Below are 22010 nucleotides of genomic sequence, written 5' to 3' on the forward strand. Positions count from 1 at the left end.
TATGTAATTGTGAAAACATAATAGACCAGATCAAGCATGAAGACACCATCGTTGTTTCTATATATAAAATAAGATAATTCATTGAATAAGCTCAGGAACCTAACAGTCACTTAAACACATTCATTGGTGCCCAAGCTTTTTTTAAAGACCTCAGACTTCTTTCATATTTCAGTACCCTTTCGTACACCTAGAAACTTCTAGTTGAATACAATGGGCGTTTTGGCATAAAGCTGTTCAGTCGCAGTTCAACTTTGGACACAGTCTAGCTGTGCTGTTCCACGAATGCAAGTAAACATCTGGCGCGGTACTGAATGACGCATGCGTTGTAATATGGGACACCCTACAGCATGGCAGACCTGAGTACGGGAAGAAATGGCTTCGAGGAGCGGTAAAAGCGTACACAAAGCAAAATAGGATAACTGGCACTGATTGACAATTCTTTTTGCTGGCCACGTTCTATTGGTGTTTTAGTACCTATAGGTCGAGAAACTTAGATAAACCATGCATACGATAAAATAACATATACTTGATTCTTGAAAGTAATAATTAACAATCTATTCACCAATTATGTTTGCTGATAAAAGAAAAAAGTTTTCACAATTGAAAGTATGTAGCGCTATTTACGTGTGGTTTAAAATCATCCTTGTGTTTTAAAACAAAACATCGTGTTGATTGATTTCTAAGCTACAAATAATCGAAACAAGTACGTGACAAGCAGTTAAACGTTGGATGGTCATTTGAAATATTAACACTAACCGTAATAGGCCTACAGTGATACAGTAAGAACTGTAGAAACGTAGTTTAATTCTTATCATTCTTTACTACGGCAGATCAAACTAGACGTCACAATCACATGTAACGTCTTTAGGCAGTACCTTTGGCTAGGAACTAATTATTGAAATCGTTTGATGAACGAGAGGGCCTCCATACAAATTCATTTAAAATGAAGAAGCACTTATTAACAGGGGTCTAAATGTTCTTATTTATGGGTAATATTTGGAAATAAACAGGTACGGTGAAGATGAAGATGTTACTGAATATTATATAGGAAAATTCAGGTCAAATAAAAGGTGAACACATTGAAAAAAGATTTTCAAATGACAAAATGCAAAATTCATCAAAAACAAGATGTGATTAAGAGTAAGACATGACACAAAGGGTATTTTCTCAATCTTCAGACCAATTTTCGCCAAAGGTAAAGGACACACCAATCGTAGTGATTCCAAAGTTACTGACCTGCTACTACTTCTACCAGTACATTAGACCCAATATTAATATATCTTTTGTTTGGAAGCAAACATTTTTTTATCTGTTTGTCTACCCGTAGGTTCCTACTAGGTACGAGTTCTGTCAGCCAAAGACTATATACTCTGATAGCTGAAGATCTGCTGTTCACCTGTGCTTCAAGGATGGTACTCACGCGGTCACGTGACAGCCTTCCTTCCTGCTCTCCAATCCTCGCCAGCTTTCAGAGCTGCCCTTGGTTGTAGAACCACACGGCTTATGTTCCCGAACTGTTCAGTGAGCCGAGCTGGCCAACAGTTGGTAAGTTGATTAATATTCTGAAATAGATTTATTTAGACATGGAGAATATTATCCAAATGTAGCGAATGCACGTTAAATGTAGGTAATTCATCGATGGTCATTGTAATAGGCTAATAAAGTTACTATTGAAATTACTGAGTCTTCGAGAGTTCTTTCCGGTGTCTCGGTGGTCTATCGACTCGTCCCACCCAGAACCAGCAGTTTTGCTGCAAGTGCAGGGCAGGCTTCATGAGTTGGCAAGATGGCGAACAGTCATCCAAAATACAAGAAGACAAAACACAGAATCAACTTAAGTTTGTTGTTCAATCATATAAACTCTGGAAATATGCGTCTATTTATTTTTTCAATTTTTTTAGCTTTAAATGAAATCACTGTATTCCAAACATCGAGTTTTGTGTGTATGTTTGTTTGTCGTTACTTTGTACATGTGTGTGTGATTAACTGGTGTAGCTCGTTCGGCCTTAATTGGTACTTCAATATACAGTATTAATAGGTGTTTAATTTGTTTCTAACTTTCATCTGTCGTCATTGGGCGATAGCTTAACCATTAAATGATTAAGCATTACGACGTTTGGAAGATCGATTAAACACCAAAATTACTTAAACAACTTTAGAGCTGTATAATAGTTAATACTCCTAAATTATGTTGTTTCACGGTGGCAGTTAATAAATTATTCAAATTAGTTTTGACAATATCTTGTGATACTTCCATTACTTACAATGGCATATTACTGTTTGTGTTAGTAGCTTCCTTTAATTAACTGTTCAGTTCGTTGGCATATCATCTGTTTTTGTTTTGTTTTTTAAAGTGGAGAAGTCATGGTTGTAAAAAGGAAAATATTTTTATTCTGTATCAAAAGTTGTTTTGCTTGAACATATATATCAAATTCGAATGATCCAAAAGCAACAAAAATATTAGATTATTGGAAACTAATCCCCCTTTTTTCAAATTTACTAGCCCAATTTTTTTTTTTTCTGGAGAGGGCTGAAGAGTAGAGCTTCAGTTTTGATATACAGAGTGACTTCAAAGAAAATTCCATATTTAATATTATTATGTATTAACTAACTGTGGTAGAGGTGAACTAATGTTTTTTTTTTTTGTTCACCTGAATGATTTTTTTCCCAAACTAGCATTGCTTTTATTTCTCTTTTTGATCTTTTTCATCAATACAATATTGGTGATTAGAGTAAAATGTATATCAGTGTGTAGGTTATTACAAGGATCAGAGAATACTGTCTAGAATAAATTATCCATGTATTAGGCTTGAAATGCTGTTTGAAAATTATGGAAAGCATATTGAACACCTTCTGTGACAATTTTTGAAACACCTTGTGATTTGTATTATACTTCTAGTGAAACCTTGTTATTTTAGGACAAGTAGTTTTTATGCCATAGTAAATTTAAATATGAGTTTTTATTCATAATCACCCTTTAGTTTAATGGCCATAACTAATATTGTATGAAACACTGCTCAGAATAAGATAATTATTTTCAGAACTTTATAATCCTTGTTTTTAATCTTTTTATTTACTTTACCATGATTGCTTAAAAGATTAGCTTCATACATACTATTATAATGCTTTTAAGTTTAAATATTAGTAAATTATATTTAGGTGGTTTTGATGAGAATATAATTATAAAAAGAAAAAACAAGGCCAGTCTGCGTATTAATCACTATAACAAAATTCATTGTTAATATGCTATGTCTCTTACAAAATATGTAAATATAAATGAAGAAAAAAGTCAATTTTTTGTAGCATAGGTAAAAGTAGTACATTGTGAAAAAAAAAAAGATTGGTCTTCAATCATCATAAATTAGTCAAATCTGACACTAAAGTATTTTAAAGTAAATTATTATTTAACAAAGATATTGTAATACTCAAATAATTCCATTCAAAGTTAATTGCTCTAATTATCTGACAGTGTCAGAAAACTATGGAAAAAAGATAGTTATGTTAACTAATTAAAATTTGAATATAAAATAAATCATGTAGTTATTGTTATTTAATTGTAATTAATTATATCAAATAGGAAATTCATAATTTTTGAGGGAATAAAAATAATGTTTTCTGAAAAATATAGTAACATTGTTTTTATTATTTGATAATGAATTTTAAAAACTTTTTTTTAAAAACTAGCACAATATTACTAAAGAACTGCTAATTTTTTGTTGAAACCATCTTCTGATTATTGATCTTCACATAATTAGACTTGATAAATGTATCTGACTGCTGTCAAAGTTTGTGAGACAAATTATATGCTTCATGAAGGGAAAATATTTAAGAAACTGAAAATAAGATCTTCATATAAACCAAAGTTAAAACTCAACACCAAGATTCTAAGAACAATGAAACTTTTTTCACTCTGGTATTTAATTTTGTTTGTTAAACACAAAGCTATATAATGGGCTGTGACTACCATCCACATAGAACTCCAGATTTCAATGTAAGAAACCCTCAGGCTTACTGCTGAACCACCAGAGAATGTCTAGATTTGTTTTCTTGTTATTCTGAGAGCACCCTTTTTCATATATTAAATAAATAAAAAATTTCTAATCATGAATCTCTTCATGGAATTTAAAAACTGCTTTCAATTTCAAACTGTAAACTATCATTTAGATAACAAAATGTGAAGAATACAAATATTAAATGGTAAATAAATAGCTATTCTATATGAAAATGTAATTTTGAAATCATGATAAAACAACATGTAAAGAATAATGCCAATTAACAATAGGACAGCTTAATTAGATCATTTGGGAGTATTACCGAAGCATCAAGTCATATCTATATGCCTAATAGTGCTATTAAATGATAATCTGATGGCATAAAAGTTCAAGTGTGAAATTCTTGATAAAGGAAAGATTAAAGCATAGAATAAATTGTTTTAAAAAGATTATTAATGTACTAAAACCAGAACATAAGTTAAAAATGAAAATAGTGCAACCACCAGTTACCTGAATTTCATCACAAAAATGTTAAAGCATTGTGATAAACCTAAGAGTAATAGAAAAACAGTGGAAGCAATAGAAAAACTTGTTTTGACTAGCTATTACAAAATCAGTATTAAAGGTGAGTCTAATAACAGCATTTAATCTTAAAGCTTTAGTGATAAGAATATTAAAACACTATAGAACCCGATTGTCCAACCAAACATTATATAAATAAAACTTGGAATACCTGGAATTCAATAAGTTTAAAAACTGAATTTAATAATAATAAAAATTGAAGTTAAAATACTAAGTATAAAAATGTGGATCTACTAACTAATTATGGGACATCAAAGGGTATCCCAACTAGAATACCCTTGGTACATTTCTCTTCAAGAGAGGATGAGTTAGAGTTTTTAACTTTTCCTCATACAACAAACCATCCATCTCTGGAATCATTCTTGTAACCCTGCTCTGACCCAATTTCAGTAACTCAATGTCCATCCCAAGTTAGAAGGATCAAAACTGCACAAAAATATACTGTATTCAACCAGAAAACTAAATACCACTCAGGTCTACAAAGCTGTGCGAGATTTGTTTTATATTAGTGAATAAAAAATAAAATTATTATTTTGTCAATTTTCTCAACTGTCATCATCCATATTGTAAAGGTGCCATTATAATTTTGAGACAGACTGCTCTTATTAGCAATGTACTTTCAGTTTTTTCAATTTATCCTGTTGATTGATAGAGAATTCAGTCATGGCCACCCATTTGTTTACTTCAGTTGCTGTACAAAAATCACTTATTTGTATATAGTCACAGATACTGATTACTTATCTTTCATTAATAAAGTTTAAGGTCATTGGGTAAAAATGGATATAATTTTTTACATCATCTAGCAGCTTTCTTAAAGTAGTTGCAAAAAGTATACCAAACATCAAATTTAATATTAGTATGTATTTTTTTGCTGACAATTTAACTGATGTAGAAGTCAGTGATATGGTTGTTTTTACCTTAGCAGTCATAGATTAAATATGTATGTAAAGTAACTCTTACTGCAAGAGTATATTTTGGAGATGTTTTTCTGGATTGGTTCTTATTTATCAACATGGCACTTGTGTACTTACTAATTTGTGGAATGTGAACTTTAATATTGAGAAGTGTAAACTTCTGCATTTGAGGTAAGGAGAATAGGAAAGGTATTACATTGGTGTTGTAGGGAGAAAGAAAGAGGATTTGGGTTGATTGTTAATTAAATCCTGAAGTCTTCTGCCTAGTAATTACATGTAGCAGATAGAATTCTTGATTATTTTTATAAGGATTTTTAATATTATTTAAGAGCAAGAAAGTTATTGTGATGTTGCGTGAGACTAGTGAAACCTCAATTCTTGTACTGTGAATAGTTTGAGTCGACATATTAAGATAAGGAAAGTTACGTGTTGCAAAATTGGGAGAGAGAGAGACTGTTATAATGATAATTATTTATTATCATAATTTAAGAGTGTTTTGATAAACAACATGAATTTTTTATAGTTTTGATGAATAATTAAATGGGTGAAAATGTTATATATTTTTTGCAATAAGTAAATTGAATACATTGAGAAAGATTATGGCTTTTCGTTAACTTACTAATAACTATTCCTAACTAATTCCCCATAGTTATGCTTACAGCACATGATTTTTGTAATGGTTTGTGCTAATCAAGAATACCAAGTCTGGTTTTATTTCTGTGTCTTTTCCAATGAATGAGAATGGCTTTTTTTTTAATGTGTTATCACAGATATATGTATATGTACAAGTAACACAAGTGTTTTTTTTATAAAGGTTGGAAACAAAATTGTTTTTAATATACATATAAAGTGCTGGGCAAAGATTGATATGAAAGATAATAAATATAACAAACTGTGTCTTATCTCAAACTATTAATTTTATCTAAATGTTTTGCTTTCTAGGATTTCATAGAAAGAGAATATCCATTTTTCCTAGATAGTGTGATTTGTAGCTTGAACAAAAGGTAAGAAGCTTGTTAGTTTAAAAGCAATACATTTATACCCAAAATTGTATTTTGTTATAGTTTGTTTCAGTTATTATTCAGTTTATCTTTTGTGTGTGTGTGTGTGCAATTGGTTGTTTGGCATGAAATGGATTTAAAAAATTTAATATATGACTGAATTTTAAAAAGAAAACATATTTTGTAAACAGAAATCAATATAAATGGATGATTGCATAAAAAAGAAACTGTCATTTTTTTTGTATTAAAGTGAGCATGAAATTCAGTGCCCAAAGTCTTTAGGTTCTGCAACAATCTATGCCCCAATGAAAATCAAAAACCTAAATCTGTTTGGTTTGATAATGTAAATTATTCATATTTGCACACTTATGAAAAATAAATTACTTCATTTCACTTTGATTGAAAAGGTAAACACTGAATTCTGCATTTTAGTGGCTTTCCAGTAATTGATCTTTATTCCCCAGTTCAATAATAATATAGCAATCAGCAACAGATGGTAAGCAGTCTTTCTTGATCAGTACTTGAACACATGGCTCATAGTATCTTAAGACTGATGTTCTACTAAGTGATATACCACATAACTCAATAATCACCCAAGACAACACACATATTCCATATATAACCTTTTTTTATTTGGATGCCATATTGTAACAATTGTAAAAGTGAGTGAAAAGCAAACTACCCTTATTAAGACTTGAATTCATGACCCATAGTGCACTAATGTCTTAAGACCACTAGGAATTCAATCCGCAAGCAAACAACTTGTCACCTAGGACATTGGAGTTTCTTTTATGATCAAACTGTAAACTTGTTTCTAATAATTTAGTGAAAATAATTCTTTCTTTTTTTTTTTAGTTTGCATTCTGTGGTAGATCTAAGAAAATAAATATTTAATTTGGATTGTGAGTGTTAGTCAAACAAATTGATATATATATGTTCTTTTTAGTTGTGGTAGACAGCAGTAGACAGTTTGCTTTTCATGAAGATGAACTCATAGAATTAGTTCAGGATTTTCATTTTAGAAAATGCAAGTGTGTTGAAATGATTATCCTAAGCCAGTCCTAACAGACATGGTCTACTAAGTAAAAAAAAAAAAAAAAAAAAAAAGGGTATGATGAGCAATTTCACATGATGCTTCAAAATGTGTGTGTGTATGTATATATGTGTGTCTGTGTAGTATATCTTTTTAGTATTGTATCCAGGTGATAATCAAATATATGTTTAATTATGCTTATAAGTCTAAATATAAGAAATATAGCTTCTGTCTCAAACAGTAACCAGGAATAATCTTATTCGTAATTTGGAATTTTTAAAATGGTAGTACTTTTATACTTTAAAATAATGTGATTATTTTACAAAAAACTAATATGGTTTTAAAAGTTCATCATACTTTGAAAAAAACTGAGTATAATTTCATTCCTGTTTCAGAATATCTGCATGAATTGTTCTTTCTCTTCTCAAAATATGTATAAATTTGATGTCAACCTGTGATCTCCATGTAACTAATCATTGAAATATGTCTACTTCAGAAGAAAAGTTTCTGTGTAATACATGCAACTATGAAGCTGCAAGTCAACACATTTTGGCCCGACATATAGCCATTGCTCATTCAGCCAAAGTTTTCAGCTGTCCACTGTGTCCTTTTGTTTCTCGGTACCAAGCAAACTTGTACAGACACAAGAGGGTTATTCATGGAATACGTCGCACTTCTACCTGTGACCTGTGTGGATATGTAGCCCCAAATGAAGCCTCATTGTGCTACCATAAAGAAAGCTTTCATCAACAAGTTGTAGTGAAAGAGAAGAAACATTATGAAAATCAGAGGAAAATTCATTTAGAAGGAGAGTATCATATTGGCAGAGGTGGCAATGTAAATAATAATGAATTATTATCTTTGCCACTTTCTTTACCAGCTAATGAAAAGAATGAATCTGACGAACTAATGAACAAAAACTTTGGTTCCTCTCTTTGTAATTCTAACATTATAGCAGGAACACAAGGTTTTGAAAACTCTCTAGAACTTTTAGAAGAGGCTTCATTTTTTGATTCAATGCCTTCAACATCAGTAGGAAGTAGTCTTGGAGGTTCAGAATTAGGACCAGTTCGTATTCGTCGAAAATACACATGTGAACTCTGTAATCTAGTCACAATAAACCCTAGAGAATTCCTTTATCATAGACAGCAAGTTCACAGAGAAAGAATAACTGTTTATGAATGTCCATACTGCCTATATGCTTCAAAGCATTTTCAGAAATTACAGCGACACTGTGGTATGGTCCACCAGAAGGTACTAAAACCTTTCGGGGGAAACAAATTGAAAGATTTAGAAAAATTAACAATGATGAACAAACCTGTGGTTGAAAGTGAACAAAGTAAAGAATATTCTGAACAAAGAAATATGGTTCCTATTGAAAGTATAGCTTTAAAATGTACAAAAGAGAACTATCAATGCTCTAAGTGTCATTTTCGTGCAAAGAGTAAGATGATTTTAATTCAACATGAAAAAATATCTCACCTAAAGAAAAAATTCTTTCGTTGTTTACAGTGTGATTATGTTACCAATGAAAAAGCTAGGTATACAAAGCACTGTAAATATCATTCTCTACCAAAAGTCAAGTGTGAGTTTTGTAATTTTACAACAACCTATAAGTGGAATCTGGATAGGCATATGAAAAATCATCTTCATGATGAAATGTTCAAATGTGGAAAGTGCAGTTATACCTGTCACTCTGAGCAAGCTTTGAAAAGTCATACACTTCAACATCATGACTCTTCTCTAGGTGAACAAATGGACGAGATTGAAAAGAAAAACCTGAGGACCAGTTCTGCTAATGAAGAAGAGAGAAGTTCATCTATAGAAGAACAGCAACCAGGAAACTCAAAAGAAACGTGTAATTCACAAAGTACTGAAAAAGATAGCCTAACCATTGTGACAGAAGAAAAAACCATTGACAGCTCTGATTCTAATTTTGCTGTGAAACAAGGAAAAGTATACAAGAAGAATTATAAATGTAGCTATTGTTCTTATCGTGCAGCCTGGCCATCAGATCTTAAGAAACATGAAAGCTGTCACATTTCCAAGAAATTGCATTCTTGCCCTATTTGTGGAATGGGATTTGACATGCTTCCTTCTTTAGCACATCACCTCAGGCATCTGCATGAGAATAGTGATCAAGCAAACAGTATTGCTTATGTTATAGAAATGGTTTCATCAGGACAGGCTAACAAAAAAATGCCAATTCTTAAAACTTTGCTGTCGGAATGCTTAGGAGAGGAAATGCAATCTAGTGGTAGAGTTCAGCCAGCATCAGATAGCTCTGAAAATTCTCTAGCTTCTTCATCTTATGATATGCAGGTGCAAACCCCTCGCATGTCAGCATCTTTGCAGAATTTTAAATCTGACAAGCCAATGCCTACATGTGCTGTGTGTGGCTACAAGACACGGTGGATGTCTGAGTTAGAGAAACATAGGCGTGTCCATTCTGGAGAAAAACCCTTCAAGTGTACCTATTGTAATTACAGGTGTAAGTGGAGAGGAGACTTAACAAGACACATCCAAAAATACCACCCAGAAAAACCTGTGGGGCCACTGGTCAATAAAAAACCTGTCTTAAAGATGAAAATAAAGAATCCTAGAAGTTCCCTTCCAACAATTTCCAGTTATATTACAAGTGAAAATGTTTCAAAATCTGAAACAGTTGAACATAAGGACCAGAATAAACCATCAATATTTAGTGTAGAAGGTGTTTCTCATATGCAACCTACAAGTTTAAAAAAATCAAATATAGAAATCTCTGTAAACCAAGATATGCCTTTAGATTTGAGTATCAGTGCTAAAAGATTGAACTCAAAAATTCAGGAAGAATCAGGTGAAGAAAATGTTCCTGGCAAGTCTCTGAAAACATATTCAGATGCAGAAGAAATAAGTGTAGATTCAGTAAAAAATACAAAAAGTGAAGTGAAACAAACCGGACAAGAGTATGCTATTAATTCTTCCTTGGTAACGACTAAAATTGTTAAAAAATATCAGTGTGCATACTGCCCATTCATAACTCGTACAGCATCGCGTTTCCATGTTCACATTGTACAGCATTTCAATAGAAAACCATTCATGTGTTCAGCCTGCTGCTACAAATCTAACTGGCAATGGGATATCACAAAACATATCAAAATGAAAATGGTGAGAGATGGCAATCACCAAGGAGCAACCTGTTTATTAACTGATGAAACAGGTAGAAGGGACTATGAAAAATACAAAGACTTCTTGATAGATGTACCTCTAGAAATGAAGTCCTCAAAAAATAAAGATTGTGTGTTATCTGATAGTACAGAGAGTTTTGATGCCAATGAATATTCTATGAACAGTGACCAAAACTCCCCAGATTTAAATGGGAACATGGTTAGTATTGTTGTGACACCAGACATTCCATTTCCTGTGGAGGATTTTAATGAGCAAGCATTACAGATAGACTCTGCAACTACAGAAAGTACAGTTAGACCAGAAACTAAGTACTTTTACTGCAGTCATTGCAATTTTCAACATATTGCAAAGAAGGTCGTTGTTAGCCACATGGCAGTTCATGCTGGTCTTAAGCCATTCCGTTGCCGAAGTTGTGGCTTGGTCTCAAATTGGCGGCATGTCATTTTAAGACATATTAAGAGCAGGCATGAAGGAAATCTTGAAGACTTGGAGGAACGCATTACTGTCTCTCAACAAGGAAGAAATCTCTACTTGTCAGAAGTGCATTCTGGAGATAAAGATTTAAGCTTCCCAAGTGAACCTACATCAGAACTACTGAGTTGTCAGGTGTGTCCGTACACCTGTGTGAAACACTCTCATATGAAACTCCACATGAAGCAACATCAACCAAGGGAAGGAGCTGTGTTTAAATGTTTGTATTGTCCTTACTATGTGAAGTTTAGGAAACCTCTCAGACGGCACATGAAATTACATACAGAGGCCTCTGAAAACTGTCAAGCTTCCCAGAAATGTCACAGTCTTGAAAATGATAGCACTGCATTAACATACAGCAAAAATAAGATGGAAATATATCAAAATGTAGTTCAAGTAACCAAGAGTAGTTTACCAAGGAAACCAGCAACACACATTTACACTGGGATTGCAGCAATGTTCAAGAAGTATTCCTGTGATGGCTGTCCTTATAAAACTGATAATAGATCTCAGTTTTTATACCATAAACAGTTCCATCGTCCTAACAGTCTTGCTTCCCACAGATGTACTGTGTGCTCATATTGGGCAAAACGTCAGCATCTTATAATTCAACACATGAAAGTTCACAAAGATGACAATAGTTCTGAACCATCTCAAACAAAACTAGGTCAGGAGGATAAGGAAAAACAAGAAGAAAAGCCAGCAGATGACAAATCAGAAGGTAGCAAGATCAAAATGTACAAATGTCACTATTGTCCAATGACGAGCAAACATAGGACTAATGTGCTTAGTCATGAAGCAATGCATGAAAAAGATTCTCCTTCCAAATTTGCTTGCCCATTGTGTAACTATCATTGCAATAACTTGGGAGTTCTCAGTGGGCATTTAAAGCTTCACCAAGAAAGTGAGGTTGATCAGTTTCTAAATTCAGCATCAAGAGGAGTAGAGAGTTGGAATGAGAAAGAACCTGTGCCACTGAAGCAAAAATCTACAGATAGAAACTTGTCATTAGCAAATAACTCTGATCCATTGGGAGCTGCCTCTTCTAAAGGATCTCTTATTATGGTGAGGAAAAAAGTATTTAGCTATTTCTGTACCAAATGTCCAGCTGTATTTAAAAGCACAGCAGATTTTAAGATACACAAAAGTTTTCATGGGTCTAATTATCCATTTTCCTGTCCACATTGTGATTATCGGGCAAAGCACAAGCCTCATCTTCATAAGCATTTCTTTGTTCATACTCCAGCCTATGCAGCCAAGCGAGAAGCATCATTTGGGCCTCCAGTTGAAAAATTTCAGGAAAATAATTCTGTACAAGATCAGAAGTTGGCTTCAGAAGATAGTGTTCCTGTTGAATCACTGGTAGACAATATCAATGGTAAATTGGAACAAAATCCAAATTCTATCGGTCAGTTACTGTTACACGAAGAGGCAGAGACTAGATCCTTTTGTGATAGACATGAAATTCAATCTTCTCAGAAGCTTCATGAATGTTTATTTTGCCCTGCCAAGTTGTATAAACAATCAACTCTTCAATTTCACATGCAGTTGCATGATGGAAATGGATCACTTGCTTGTTCTTCTTGTTCTTATGCAGTTGACAGTATAGACAATTTGACAACTCATGTTAGGCTTCATTCTAAAGATTTTGATGTCTTCAAAAAAGTAGAATCAAAAACCCAAACTGTCCACTCCTGTCCCAAGTGCCCTGCTGTGTTCACTAAAATTGCACGGTATGAACGTCATATCACCCTACATGGACAGAGTAATAGATATACTTGTGATAAATGTGATTACTCTGTAAAATTTGCAGCTAACTTACAGAAGCACAAGCCTGTCCATGAGAGAGGTCAGATCCAGACTTATGCTAAAAATGTTTCCTCATTATTTAACAAAGAACCTGAATTATTTAAAGCTCAGCCATCACTGACAGATTATATCAATCTTCAAGTCAATGAACTTCCTGAAGAAAGAGAAAAAAAACTCTTTCATTGTGACCGATGCCCATATGTCAATCAGCGTAAAGATGCTGTCCAAAGTCATCAGAAACGCCATGGTGCCACAGGGGGTGTCAGTTGTCCCTATTGTGACTACACTACTATGCAGCCATCATGTTTGAGGGATCACATGAGAAGTCATCTTCAACCCCAAGCTCTTCTGAAGGCACAGAGTTTTCTGAAGTATGATACTATGGAAATCTGGATCATTGAAGATGAAACCAAAGATTTGTTCTTTAGAGATAGAGGACAATCTTTCACAGATGATCGCTTCTTGTCTCCCTTTGAAGAAACTTCAATTGAGGGTCCCTCAAATAGCAGTACAATTGCATTATTAAATAGCAATGTGGGTGTAAATGAATCTGATGAATTAGCTGAAGAACATGTTAAAACAGTTGGAAAAATAAGAGAGAATAGATCTTCTGTTGCTGAAGAAGAAACATTAGAGTCAGTAATAAAGATGGATCTACCAATAGAAGGTGAAGATACAAATAAATCCATTCTTACTGTAGTTGTTCCTAATAAAATAGAAAACAAAATAAAAGTTATTAAAGATGCTCTTAGTCAACATAACAAACTTGAAGTTGTATTAACAGATGTCTTGGAAAATGTACTCATGAATCACCCAGAAAAAGAAAAAATGAAGTATCAAACCAAGATGGTGATAAAAATGACAAAAAAAATAGTAAAGAAAACTATAATGAAAATAGTCACATGGAACAGGGGTTAGACAATAGTGAAGAGCATCTGGAAACAAAATGTACAAAAAATGATCAACTTGAATCACAACATACACAAAATTGTAAACAAGTCATCAGCATGGATCAACATTTAAGTGGAACAGATAAAAAGACAGACATTTGTAAGCTAACAAACTATGTTGATCGTGGATCAAGTGAAACAAGAAATCAACTTGGATCAGAAAATATAGAAAGTGACAAACAAGAACACGACAAAAATGTGCAGTCAGGAGAAAAAGATAAGCAACCTGACTTGGAATATACAGAAAAGGATGTACACAAAGAAAATAGCATTAACCAAAGAACAGGTGTGCCAGATGAGCAACTGGAACTAGAAAATAGGAAAAAATATAAACAAGAACACAGTGAGAATTTTGGAAGAGCAAAAATATTTATACAAACTGAATTGGAACCTACAGAAAGTAATAAACAAGAACTTGATATGGAATTAGGACCAAGTGAAATTGATAATAAACCTGTTTTGAATCATACAGAAAATTATGAATGTGAAAAAATGGTAAGTCAAGTATCCAATGATATAAAATGTACAGAAAATTATAAAAAAGATTTCAACTTGTATTTAGAACCAAATGAAATACATAATCAATCTGGATTAAAAGATACAGAAGTTTGTATGCAGGAGATATGTCAAGCTGCTGAAAAACTTACAAACAAATTGACACACTTCTCCAATAATTCTTGTATCACAGATCCTTTGTTGCCATCTACAAGTTTTCAAGCTGAAGAGTTCAGAAACGACATAGCTTGTTCTTCACAAAAATGTAATGAAAATACTTTTACGTCTGATCAAATCAATATTAATGATGATTATGATGACTCTCTTGATGGATTAATCCTCACAATTGAAGAAGATATTAAAGTAATTGAATGCAAAACACTTAAAAAAGAAACGGTGAATTTTTCTGATGCAAATGTTTGTTAGATACAATCCAAAAATCAATCAATTTTAAAAACCGATGCAAATTTTAGAACTCTCCTAGTGGAAGAGAAAAAATCAAAACCTCATCAATGATGATGATGTTTTAAATAACAAGAAATCAATAGTTCTTTAAAAATTTCTTAATAACAGAACAAAATGGATTAATTTATGACAGTATTGTTAAAAATATAATTGGTTTTATATTAAAAAATAAATGAGAGCTGGCTGGGATTGTCTGTCCAAGAAGACTTTTAAGAGCAGTAAAATGAACACAATGAATCCAGTCACTTCAGTATAACCTTCTATTTGTGGTGTTACCTCAAGGCTTCTAGATTTAGAATCTTCTGTGACTCAATCAAAGGAACAGCATCATCAATAAAGTGCTCACATGATTCAAATATATCATTCATGTCAGCTGTAGATTTGGATTATATTCAGAATGATAAGCCTGGGGAACATAACCTTATCCTATCTGTTCAATTGAATATGGCTAGAACACTTAGCATCAACAGTAAAAAATATGGAACAGTCATCACAATCAGTAAATTAGTAATTGTGGTTTATGGAAATGAGAGTGCCTCCATCTGTTCATCTTTTATAAGCCCTAATGCACCAAAAGAACACAACACACTAATAATTGCCTCTCAAATATCAATATCAAAGAAATCAGTGCCTCTACAAGTTAAACAAGAATACTATTGTGAAAAACATCCACTTCAAGGTGATCAATTTGTGAAAGTTCGAGTATGTACAACTGATGAAGATGTTTGTGTTAATCCAGTATAAAAATTGTTTCAGAAATACAACTTAGAATAAAACAACAGACTACTTTTTATTTTTAATTAATGAGCTTAGTAGGAAGTGCACAAATTTAATGAACGTCTAATAGTTATGTAAAGTATCAAAATTACGTTTTTATTTAAAAACATGAATCTTTTTAAAAATATGTTGTAGTATGTGAAATTTTAGTGTGAGTTTAGCTTGAAATAATTAATATATGTCGCTGACGTAAGCTAACATCATCGTATAAAATAAACTGATTATTGGCCCTCGACAATATTGGAGCTCATTGTTACTTTAATCACGATATTTTGCTCCATATTTTTAAAGATTTTCTTGTAAAGGATAACTTTGAAAGTACAGAACAACAAATAATAAGACCGGCAAATTAATAGTGTGAACTTTATATAAATGTGTATATAGTTAGTAATTTTACGTTATATAGAAAGCAGATAAAGAAAGAACGTTAAGAAGTAACTTGCATTTTAAGTCTCGCAAAATGAACGATTGTTAACAACATTGTACGGGTGTGTGTGTGATAAAATTGTAACGTTCTCTATTAGAGAACAGTGCCTGTATTTTGTAAAATTCGTAATAATATTTTAGAGATCATGTACACTAGTTGTCATTAAACCTCATTATAGTCAGTGTGTTAAAAAGAGTTAGATATCAATGTAAATATACGTAGTTCGACGATAACAGCCCAGTTTATAATCATATAGTGAACATGAATATACTTTGAAATGGTACTACTGTTGTAGAGCTTTATTTCGTAGGTATTTTCCATTCAAGTAAAACTGTTAATTATAATGATTTTGTTGAAATTTATCTATTACATATATATATTTTGAGTAAGGACGTTCTTTGTGTTGTTTGTTCATTATGTGATGCACAGGATGTTTTCTACAACCTTTTCCACTGAAATTTTGCAGATGTGTTGAGTCACTTTGTAAAAACTTTTTTTCATAATATTTTACTGAGTCTTAAATTGTAATTATCAGTAGTTACTTAGAGATTGTATATTATAATTTGCCTAGATCAGTGATACACAAGTTTCCAGGATGAAAATAAAATTATCTGTAGTTTAATGTTGTCTTGTGGATGTTGTTTTGTTGGTTCTGAAATACGAAAATTTTCTTTTGGCACATATTTTGAACTTCTAGATCAGATCATGATCAGAGTTTTATCTATGTTACTGTGGTAAGGTGGATTAGTAGTTAGCATGCCCGGACTGTGAATCAGAGGATTTTCCTGTTCGCGTCCAGTTTCTGCGAGAATGCGCTCAGCACTTTGGAGTCGTAGGTGCGTTATAAGAGTGACGCCGAATCCTACTATTCGGTCAGTTGTCGTTGGTAAACTTCGCATAGAGGATATGCTTGGAAAAGTGTTGTGCTTATCAAATTTGCTTTTGAGCACTACTGTATAGCAGAAGTGCTATGGCCAGTGTAAGATGTAAAAAAAACAAAAAAACGACTCCTTCAGACAAAATTGGATAATTATTACAGTTACACTGCTTTTCACAGTGAAGACTACTGATATCGTTTTGAAATTTTGTTTTAAACAATGTGCAAACTGAAGTTGTCGTAAGTAAACATTTTTTGTTTGTTCTGTCTCAATTTCAGTACGGTAAATATTTATAATAAACAATTATTTATTAAAAGATGAGTATATTAAGGATTGAAAATGTTCGTTGTTGTCTCTTGACTTTTTATGAGCTCCACGACAAAGGAATCTGATGTGAAAATTGAACGGCTCATTAAAGAATTACACTATCTCGTAAAATTAAACAAACTCTCTTCAAATTCTAAGCCCATATACGTCAGTAAATTCGTGGTATCTTGTAACGAGTGGAACTTAACTAGGAGAATCAAATTTCCCTTGAACTTAACTTTGTATATTTTATAAAATTTCATAACCGTCTAATATATGACTTGTAAAATACATGCCAAACAAAAGACGCAAGTAACAAATAGATTGTAATACAGAAAAAAAATTCACAAAAAAAGAAAGAGGACAGTTCCAAAGAATTGCCATTATTCAGTTGTTTTTTATTTCCAGCATAAGAAATTGGACAGGAACTCAACTGTCTTTAATCTATGCATTTTAATGGTCGTACTCATACAGTTTCACCGTTTAGTTTCAAACAAGATGTATCATTGCATTATGTGTATATATATATATATAAAGGGTTGGAAGGCAAAACTGAATAACTATTACTAATTCATAACATTGTCATATTCATGGATATAAAAATTCGGATTACGTTTTCATCTTATTTACCATTTTGACACCACATGTTCCATTTAATTGAAACTTAAGGTTTCTACTGTCGCAAATACTTCATGGAAGTCATCTTTTATTGATTTATTTTACTTCCCCTTTATTAGAGACTAGTCAATGAAAGTGAAAAGTAGTTATAAGTAATCGGATTAAAATGTGTGAAACATGATGGCATAAATTATGTAAACAGTTATCCTGCTATATAAATTTGTCTATACATAGAATTAGTCTTTGAGCTCGCACGATAAAAATGAATTACTAAATTGCATCAGATACGTTCATTTTGCAAAAATTAAATTTGACAATTGGAAAAAAAACGCGTATAAACTTAGAGCACCCAATTAAAATTGCATAAAACAATCTAACTTATTTTTTCAGTTCTTTTCGGGTTATTGAAAAATTAACAGGTCACAATAAAATCTTCTTTGAGTTTAATAAGTGATTAGAAGAAGGAAAACATTCGTGGACACTTAGGGGGTCCTGTTCCCTTGAACAATATGTTTTTTTATCCTCATGTTCTCTGTTAGAGCCTAGCGATTAGGGCGTTCGGCTCGCAACCTGCGGGTCGTGGGTTCGCCATTTCATCCGTGGGAGCGTTATAATGTAACGGCCAATCTCATTATTGCTAAATTAGGGACGGCTAGTGCAGATAGCTCTTGAGTAGTTTTGCGCGAAATTCAAAACAAACAAACACGGAAAACTTTCTTGGAATTTACCAATCTGTTTTTCGCTCTTTTATGACCTTCGTCTCTTTCGCTGACCATCTAGTTACTAAGATTTTTGGAGTTGGCTGTAAATTAGAACATGGTATTCAAACTGAAGTTTCAGAAAATATACTCGGTATTAAATGTTTTGGTTCATGGCAATGTTCAGACTCCCAAACACTTTGTACGCATCAAAATATTTTTTCTGGGCTGTTCATAACTACCTTTTTCATTTTTACTTGACTCCTAAATATGTCCACTCTTTGCCCCAGACTTATAATTCTTGGTGTTATTTGCAATGAAACACTTGGTCGATAAGATCCCATAAGTAAGTTATTTGTATTTGTGAATCTTCGCTTCATCCTCTGTCTACTTGTAGCCTACTCAGGATTATTGCTTGTGTTGTCCATCAGGCAAGATATTCCGTTTTCTCTTACTTACTCTTTTTGAAAGCTCACTGATGCAGATATTAGAATGCTTTATTGAAGAGGGTGGATTATTTCTCTTTAATGCTGGCAGCTCACTCGTTTCGATCCTCACAACGGTAACTTTTGTGCACGGGATATGACCATGGTCCCCATCCATTTGAATGGCATAAGGGCCTGGGAAATGATATTTTTTCTTTATATCACCTCAACCTTTGAGCCAACTTTTCCTACTATGGTTTCTCATTAGTTTTCCAGAGTTAATTGGGTGGATTTCATTTTGTTTTCTTCAATGATCATCTCATCCCCATTGTTTCTGATGTTTTCTTCATTAACAGGTTCCTAAATTCAATACACGTAATGCTTTAGTCACTATTTTTATTATTATCTATCATGACATTTCAGTCCGGTGAATCTGAATACCTGAGTGTTCCCCTGTGAAAAATCTAAATGTTACATTTAAACGCAGATACTAGACGACCTGCTCTTCACTAACCATATACACTCCTGTTTCTCAACTTTGAAATATTTTTCGATGTTCGGTTTCTCTTCATAACTTGACTTGGTTTTATTAACATAGTTTCTTAACCACTCCTGAAGTAAAATCTGAGACATTCATTATTTTTTATATTTTAGTGTTGAAGCTAACATTGTTTCTTTTGAATATCACGATTTGGGAATTCTCTGGATAATGAATTTAACTGATGTTCTTACATTTGGGGTCTTGTTGCAAGCTAATGCTAATGTCAAAATTTCCAGTACACCATCTCAGGATCCAGCATTCTATTCTTTGCCACTGTTTTATCCAATCCAAATTAAACTGTGGCTGTGTATTATATGGCACTGCTTATTCTACTTCTATTTTACCTTGACCTTTATAATTAACAGAATTGGATTTATATGTAGGTTCCGTGAAGTTTTATGAATGCCATCTTAGCACATTAAAACTCGCTCCGATATGGAGATGTCACTTCCTGCTTTGACAATGTGTCAACATGTATGTAATATTAGGTTTATTTGTTTACGCCTAGCCATGTTTTAGTGGGATGTTTCCTTTAAAATGTATTTTTGATTAGATCATACAAAACAGAAAAATCATAACGCAAACTGACTACAAAATTAGTAAACCCATAATATATTGAATTGGAAGAAAGCAATATCCCCCCCCCCCCCCGACGAAGCATAATTGATTGTAGTTAGTTAAAACAATTTATCTAGAAACAGTTTCTTTTTGTATGTGGTTTCGAAATGAAAGAGTAAACATTATTTTTGAATAAATTCAATTTATTTGAAAATCTGGAGCGGGGGTTGGCCCTGTTGTTTAGTTCTGATTTTAGGAGCTGGCGACCAGGGTTTGAATCCATGCGATATTACAGAATATTCCCCCCACTTTATGCTAAAGGTACGTTATAAGAGTTACATTTAATCCCTTAGGGTGAGTGTTGCTGACTAGCTGTCTTCCTTCTAGTCAGCAGTTCAAAATTAGGGGCGGCAAGATTGCCATAAATACAAATAGGGTGAATTTTGTAGGTTGGAGATATGAAATTCAATGCCAATATTACAATCATCATGTGTGTGTGAACTTTTTTTTTTAGACTTAACATCAGTCTACTTGCAAGTTAGCTATATTTAAGCATAACGACACAAACGCACACATACATATAAAATATCTGTATAAATTAAAAAAAAATCCCATGCTAGATATTAAATACAAAGCTCGCTGTTTTCAGAATTTTAATCACCTTTGAACTTTCTCTTGTTGGTGAGTACAATTGCGAAAAGAAACTATTCCTAAACTTGTTAAATCTTTCCAATACAGCGTGTAGTAATAACAATTATTAATAAACCAAATAAGCAAATGAACAAAGATTTTTAAATGAGTTTATCATGTCAATATAAACTCTGTCAAAGTGCAATTATTCATGAGCATTTTAGTTCTGGTAGTTTGTTTGTTGTTAAGCGCAAAGCTACACAACGGGTTAACAGACTTGTCGTCCGACTACAGGTGGACAATTCTGATGGAATTTCAGTCCAACTTCAAGCCTAATATATTTTTTTTATAGATATCTGTCGTTATTTTAGATTAGTTTTTATGTTTTACAATAAACCAAAAACGTTTTATATAAACTAACATGACAATGAAACGTTATGGGAATAATTTTCTGTATGTGTGTGCATGGGAAGGGTTTATTTTATAATATCAGATAGACTTTTTAATTACAATGATCTGTGAAAATTAATACAAGTTTTCTTAACTACCTACTAGTGAATATATCATAACTCAAAAAAAAAGTTGTTATTTTATTGTTTATTTAAAAAAAAACATGAGCCAAGGGGCACGTTCTCGAAATTTCGTCTTATATGCAAAGTGATTTAGATAAATAATAAACTTATACTCAATACCTCCCACACTAACCAGTCTCAGTTATCCCATTTTTCGCAGTTTCTCTGTAGGTCATGTGAAGAAATAAGACCAGGGCTTTTTACCACCACCTGACTGATGTAAGCTTTCTGTTGGACAAAAATTTGTTATAGAAGAAACAACTACATCATTAAGTTACGGTAGTACTTAGTAGTAGGAACCGACAAGGATTTCAAATAATTTACGCGCTGAAAAACCTCCCTATGAAATCATAAACGAAAGACCGACCATTCAAATTATTGGTTATGATATATTATGCACATATATACTAATAATACGCTAAAAAGGTCGCTAAGATTTCGGGTATAATAATTCAAAAATTTCTAAAACTGCAGCGTTTTTGTCCACTACCTATCTACCTGATCACGTCAGTGGAGCAAGTGCCTAGACGGCTCCGACTATCGCTACATGATTTCTTCAGCTTACTTGACTGATCTCTAGTTATCCGCTTTTTATATTTCGATAAAAATCCATATATATATATATATATATACATATGCAGGTATAATATAAATTGTAAACATATGCACATACTTAAATATCATTTCAACCCAATGGATG

General features: G+C 32.6%; 1 protein-coding gene across 1 annotated transcript; it reads left to right on the forward strand.

Annotated features, from left to right (window-relative positions):
- Positions 1 to 586: 586 nt before the first annotated feature.
- LOC106458977 (zinc finger protein Xfin-like) lies at positions 587 to 14293 on the forward strand. The gene is made up of 3 exons (XM_022385342.1): positions 587 to 1545; positions 6431 to 6492; positions 7918 to 14293. Exon 3 carries the CDS (start codon positions 8006 to 8008, stop codon positions 13886 to 13888), a length of 5883 nt encoding a protein of 1960 aa, XP_022241050.1. The 5' UTR covers positions 587 to 1545; positions 6431 to 6492; positions 7918 to 8005; the 3' UTR covers positions 13889 to 14293.
- The last annotated feature ends 7717 nt before the right edge of the window (positions 14294 to 22010 follow it).

Source organism: Limulus polyphemus, unplaced genomic scaffold (genome assembly GCF_000517525.1).
Source record: "Limulus polyphemus unplaced genomic scaffold, Limulus_polyphemus-2.1.2 Scaffold540, whole genome shotgun sequence".
NCBI lineage: Eukaryota > Metazoa > Arthropoda > Merostomata > Xiphosura > Limulidae > Limulus > Limulus polyphemus.

Coding starts and splice junctions, on each gene's coding strand:
- LOC106458977 (XM_022385342.1), top strand. CDS start 8,006: ATGTCTACTTCAGAAGAAAAGTTTCTGTGTAATACATGCAACTATGAA.